Genomic DNA, 6624 nt, shown 5'->3' on the forward strand with positions numbered 1-6624 from the left:
AACAGCCCATTGGTAGTGTCTATTATATAGATTTTTTTTTGTATGTGATTATAAAACAGCCTATTGGTCGTGTCTACTATATATATATATATATATAACAATAAAAAATAGAGGATAGATAAAGGTTAAATTAATTTTTTGGTCTGTACTTCTTCTAAAATTTAAACTTGAGTGATTATTAATTAAATAAATTCGTTTGAAACTCACTTGAATAACTCCTTGAGAGCAATTTATTCTATTGACTATGAACTTGTATTATTTTTTAGCATTAATTCATAAAATTAAATTAACATTAAGTTGATTAATATTATCCATGAGTTGAAATCTTATATATGAGAAAATTTTAAATAGGACAGACACATCACCTCAGTTTATCCATAATAGCGAGTTATTTGATAGATTAAGCGCCACCCACGTGTAATTATTAATATGTATCTGTGGTTGCATAGTCTCTTTGTTTCCTTCAAGATTCATAAGACACCGTGCTTGTCTTGTTTTTTATCCCACTTCGATTTATTAAAATTCAATTTGCGTAACAATTAAATAAACAATAATTTGATGCCATTAATCTAAACAGTTCACCTGCTAATCAGTTGATTAGCCCATGCAAGCAAATGCAATTTTGATTATTTTATGTCAAGTTAATAATTAGCAACTTGTGACTATAATTATACAAAATATTGATGTCTTTTTAACACTAGTATTATACGAGGACTCGTGCTAGCTAAATGGTTAATTATTGTTGGTAGTATAGGAAGTATCAAAAACTAGTAATTTAACTAAACCGTAGGAGGCTGAAAGATATAAACCAAAAATGGGGTCACTACAGTGGGATAAAATTGTGGTGCAAAATTGTGGTGCAACTGTGGTACCGTGCCACAGTTGCACCCAACCGGATTCCCACTTATTCAAGTGGACCCCACTCATTTGAGTGGATCCAACGGTTGGTGCAATTGTGGCACGGTACCACAGTTGCACTGTAGCCTGACCCCACTACAGTGATATATTACCTTAAACCTTCTTTAAACACAACTATTAATTGCTATAGTGAAACACTCTCCATTTTCACTTTCTTCAAAAAATTGGGTGGAGTCTGACTCATTTAAAAATATTAGGATCTGTTCGTTGATTTTTTGGGAGCTCATTTTTATTTCATTTTCATAATATCGGTAAAGTATATGATTCCCATGACTGGTTGTTATTTTAAGAGAAAATTATTCATAAAATGTAAAATACAGGATCTACAATTTGGTAATGACATTAGGTAACTTCACATCATCATTATTTTCATTCTCATTTTTCTTGGAGATGAAAAATAAGAACTCAAGTGCTATTTGGAAATTAATTGCAGTTTAAACTTTGTTTTTTATGTTAAAGACTATTTTTTAGAGCTCCAAGTTCTATGTGGTCTTAGGTGAAAAAAGAAATACAAATTGAGCTTTTATAATTACAATTGAATAAATTAATAAGATTTATAGTAAAAAATATTTATTCTTTTTCTTCAAGTTTTTTAAGATGTGATTTTTTATTAATTTTTTATTTATTAACTCATTTCTTTTTTGTTTGAGAAAAGAAGGCATGGTGGTTGCATAATTATATTTTCATGTAGTCTATAATTTTCATGAGATCTATAAATGAATGATAATTGCTTTTGTTAAAAAAATAATATGAGAAAGTAAGGAATAAGTTGAAGACAAATATTAAATTAGTTATAAATGAGGAGGTAAATATTATAATTATTATTTTATAATTACTGCTTATCTAACTTACACCCCTCAATAAAATACATGCTGGCTCCATAATTTATTACTATTTTTTACATTTTATCCTTTTATTATTTTTAAAAACTGTATGTTGATTTCATTATTCTTCCTATGAATGTACTTTTGATCTTCGTCAATAAAGCTCCACGCTTACGATTGACACCTGCCCCAGAAAACAAAAAAATAAAAAAAATAATTATTTATGATAATGGAAGGATTTTTTTTATAAATAAAGTAATGGAGAAGGCTCAAATTTTGTCTGGGCATGGGGCCGCCACTGCTTCGCTGTAATTGCAAACTTGATGGAAGTCAAGAGATATTGGGAGGTCAAGTCAAGACAAAGATAGACAGTTAAAAAGGAGTTCACATATCTCATCTGAAAATTCTGAGGTCAAGTCAACATTGCAAACTTGTTGTCATCAATGGCGTGCTAAGCTAGTCAAATAAAATAATGTGGCCGACGGGCATGTATTCCACATCCAAAGAACGTCAAATTGGTCTACCAGAAACTAACAAGTGACACAAAAATTAAATTAAATGACATCATAGATGATAGATCTATCTAACTAAATAATTAAATAGTTGAGAATAAAAAATTCATTTCGTTAGTTTCCAGGTAAAAATTCATTTCGTTAGTTTCCAGGTAAAAATTTTTATAGTCTTGCAATAATAAATTTTTTGGTCCCACGGAAGAACAGACGCCCCACCTCAGCAATCGAATCTACTATTGCGGAGTCAACAGAGTTACAAATTTTTTATTTCAATTTTTGTTACCTCTGTAATATTGTGAGTCCCATGGAGAACCCACAAGCTGCCAAATGGCGGGTCTTGGTTGGATTGGGAGGTGATGCAATGATCTCTTCGAAGTTACGAGATAGGCTTTTATATTCACATGGTCAAAAAGATTCTGCCATTTTGTCTATGGTTTCCTTATTAAGTTATTAAAATATTTCAATTGGCCAAGTGGCGAGAGACATAGCACCAAGCAACTTGCTATTTATATGTGTGTATGACACACACACACAATAAGAGTGTCAAGATTCTAAAATTCAATCCAAGTCAGTTGCATAATACACAAGTGAGAGAACTCAAGAAGAAGAGGAAGAAGAAACAGAGCAAATATCAATCATGCTTCAAATGCAGTGCTTAAACCTCGCTCCAAAATTCAATCCTTTGCAAAGTCCTGGTAAGTGATCTCTTGCTACTTGTTTCCCCTATATATATATATATATATATATATCATTTTCTTTTTTAACATATCTGTTTTTATTTTAACTTCAATTTCAGGTTGCTCTAGAAAATTTGCATCACCAATAGTGACACAGAGACACAAGTCCTCAATCAAATGCTCCTCTCAAAGCTCATTTTCTTTCCCAAATCAAAACAAAATTTCCCACAATAATAATAAACCACCGTGCAAACCCCTAGTTCCTTTGGCGCTACAAGATGGTCATGCATTACAACAATCTGAGGATGATAATAAACCAGCTGCAGCTCCAAGCTTTCTTGAAGTTGTCAAGAGGAAGTTGAATGCAATCAGCCATGTAACTCGCTATTATGCCCAAATTAACATTGTAAGACATATTGCTTCTTTTAATTTTCATGTATAGAGTACTAACCTGATTCAGAGTCTTAGACTTTATCAAAGTTTAGAAAAGTTATTAAATCATATGATTTAATAGTATTTTGCCACTAGACCATTAAATTTGTGGTTTAATAGTTTATCTGAACTTTAACAAATTTATTATCTTAGATTGGAATAAAGGTAGTAATGATGTGATGAAGTGCGTTAATTTTTGGACAATTTACAGATTGTATCGGTAACATCGGTTTGCTTTCTTCCCGTACAAAGCCTCTCTCAGGTTACTCCCGCATTTCTTTTGGGAGTATTGAAGGTAAAATATTATTTATCAACGCAAATACAATGAGTACGTAATCGGAAATGATTAACTGTTTGAATTAACATTGATTCATCTTGACATTTCAGGCTGTAGTGGCACAGATATTTATGAACATTTCTCTGTGCTCCCTAAACCAGATTTGTGATGTTGAAATAGACAAGGTATATATATAATTAATTATGTATATGTATATGTATGTGTATATGTATATGCCAATATATATTTGTTTTTGCTAATAAATCAACTGAACGTTCTTGAAGATTAACAAGCCGTATCTGCCACTTGCTTCTGGGGAGTTGTCAATGGGAACTGGAATTGCAATTTGTGCAGGATCTGCACTCCTGGTAAGCATGCAACTGCGAACATAAAATGATTTTTTAAATTTTAGTTTCTAATAAACTTTATTTGCAAAATAAATTTTGTAAAATAAAATTTTACAATTTTAATTAATATTGGTTCACAATTTAATTGCAGAGTCTGGCTTTGGCATTTCTGTCTGGATCTCCCGCTGTTCTTTGCGCAGTAATCGCGTGGGGTTTAACAGGAGCAGCTTATTCCGTCCCAGTAAGTGGCCTAATTTTATACAACATAATTAATTTGATAAAACATAATATTAATTAATACAAGATCCAGATTAATTAATCATCTAGCTAATTGGTTGTTGTTAATTAATCTTTTGGCTGCAGCTTCCCTTTCTTAGATGGAAGTCACATACATTTATGGCTCCATTCACTCTCGTGATTCTTATGGGACTTATACTTCAAATACCTTACTTCATACACAGCCAGGTATATACACATTTGTTTACACAATTTCTTCAAATTAATCATCAACTTCACTTTTTTTTTCCTAATTTTATTGATGAATTGGTTTAATTTTGGCACATATATGCAGACATACCTGCTTGGTAAACCTTTCGAAGTGACAGGACCATTTGTCTTTGCAACCGCTATAATGTCCATCTACGCATTTGTAAACGGACTTCTCAAGGTAATAATTACTTTAAAAAATTTAATTCACATATCCAAATGTAAAATCTTGTGAAATTAAATTGGATTCTTATGTACTAATTTATATTATATACTTTCTAATTTTCTTGTTTTCTATGTGATTTTTTTTTTAATAGGATTTGCCCGATGTTGAAGGAGACAAAGCATTTGGCATGCAAACACTCTGCGTCCTTTTGGGCAAAGAAAAAGTCAGTATATATATAATATTGATATAATATTTTATTATTCCCATCAATCTCAAATGAATAATTAAATCATAATATAATAATAATAATAATTGGCTTACCAATTTATTTATTTATTTTTTTCCCAAAAGGTACTTCCACTTTGCGTAAATATGATGTTACTGGGTTTCGGAGGCGCTGTAGTTGCTGGGGCAACTTCAACTTTGATGATAAGCAAGCTTGTCACTGTAAGATTTTTAACCTTCTATAATTAATGTGTGCTTAAATGTGATGATAATCTTAATCATCCATAATTAATGGTTTTTTTTTTCCATTTCTTTCAGATAATTGGGCACATCATACTTGCTCTCATGATGTGGCTTCGATCTCGAAAAGTTGATCTCGATAATTTTGATTCACAATTTGGTTTTTACATGTTCCTTTGGCAGGCAAGTGATTATTAAATTCCCTCTTAATTTTGACTTTTGAGTTAAATCCCAGCAAGTTCCCTAATTTACAATTTAAATGATTTAACTATTCTAACATAAATTAAATTTTGTTGCATTCTGCAGTTAAATTATGTTGAATACATCCTTATCCATTTTCTACGCTGAGAACTGAGAAGGAAACAACCGTTCAAATTCATGGAACAAATAACAAGAGGCAGTGTTCTCTACCTACCTACTTATAATTGTTTTGTTGTGTATGTGTTTACATATGTTATATTGTTGAGCATTTTAATAATGAGTCATGAGGGTATACTTGTAGCCACTAGTACCATAAAGAAGGTGTTTTCAGCGACGAATATTTAAAAAAATCAACAACAACATCGAATGTAAATCAATTGATGAATGTTAATTTGATTGTCTCTATAGAGAAATGTATTTCGAAAAATATTGATAAAAAAATTGTTATACAACCTTACAAAGTATGAAAACGCCTCAAGTACAATTGTAATGTTATATCAAATTAATTTCAAGTCTATATAGTCTTTTTTTTTTACTATATTAGTCGTTGTTATTATCAGACATGATCGGAATTTTTTTTTAAATATTGTATAGTGCAATTGATATATCAATAATTAGATAATTCAATTAAAACTCGTTAAAATTAATATTACCAACCTAGAATTCAACTCTCACAAATTTAAAAGGATAATCTTAAGCTCTACCCATAAATTAGCGGATGAGAATATTTTATATATATATATATATAATTATTGTCATTTGAACGTATTTTAAAACCGCACGTTTGCATTAGATAAGGAATATATATATATATAATTGGAAGCTTATCTCAAACTCTCAAATTAAATTTAAGAGTATGGGACCAACGGGGCGAGCGAGGAGCCCACTGGCGGCAGCCGCCCAATTGTAACAAAAACTTCTTCTACAAAATTTCAGCCTCAGGTCATAATCAATATTCCAATAATTGAAATTGACGTTAATATGAATTTTCTTTTAAAAGAAAAATTATAAAACCGGGACCCCACCAAATGATATTGATTCTTTTGAATCTTTCCTTGTCTAATATCTGTGTCTTTTTCACTACTGTGCCTTTATTTATCTCTTGCCTTCCTAATCTTCTCTCAAAGAGGCCTTCACTTGCAGCAAATAGTGTTGTATAATAAGCCGACAACAAGGACATTAAAGTAAATACATGAAAAAAAGAAAATCTTTTTTAAGATTTTTAAATTGAGAAAAGATTATGATTATCATGCTACTGAATGGAAAGGATATGATTAAAAAAGAAAAAGAATCAGTTTTTAAATTTTTTTATTTTTATC

At 30.6% G+C, this 6624-nt stretch overlaps 1 protein-coding gene across 1 annotated transcript; it reads left to right on the plus strand.

Moving 5' to 3' along the window:
- Positions 1-2779: 2779 nt before the first annotated feature.
- Positions 2780-5696, plus strand: LOC102617831 (coumarin 8-geranyltransferase 1b, chloroplastic-like). The gene is made up of 12 exons (XM_006471041.4): positions 2780-2949; positions 3051-3337; positions 3575-3658; positions 3751-3825; positions 3925-4008; positions 4139-4228; positions 4351-4452; positions 4559-4654; positions 4791-4862; positions 4991-5086; positions 5183-5287; positions 5411-5696. Exons 1-12 carry the CDS (start codon positions 2892-2894, stop codon positions 5450-5452), a joined length of 1191 nt encoding a protein of 396 aa, XP_006471104.2. The 5' UTR covers positions 2780-2891; the 3' UTR covers positions 5453-5696.
- The last annotated feature ends 928 nt before the right edge of the window (positions 5697-6624 follow it).

The sequence above is a fragment of the Citrus sinensis genome, chromosome 5, assembly GCF_022201045.2.
Source record: "Citrus sinensis cultivar Valencia sweet orange chromosome 5, DVS_A1.0, whole genome shotgun sequence".
Lineage (NCBI taxonomy): Eukaryota > Viridiplantae > Streptophyta > Magnoliopsida > Sapindales > Rutaceae > Citrus > Citrus sinensis.

Coding starts and splice junctions, on each gene's coding strand:
- LOC102617831 (XM_006471041.4), top strand. CDS start 2,892: ATGCTTCAAATGCAGTGCTTAAACCTCGCTCCAAAATTCAATCCTTTG. Junction 3,338..3,574: donor ATTATGCCCAAATTAACATT/GTAAGACATATT, acceptor GACAATTTACAG/ATTGTATCGGTAACATCGGT. Junction 4,229..4,350: donor GAGCAGCTTATTCCGTCCCA/GTAAGTGGCCTA, acceptor TTTTGGCTGCAG/CTTCCCTTTCTTAGATGGAA.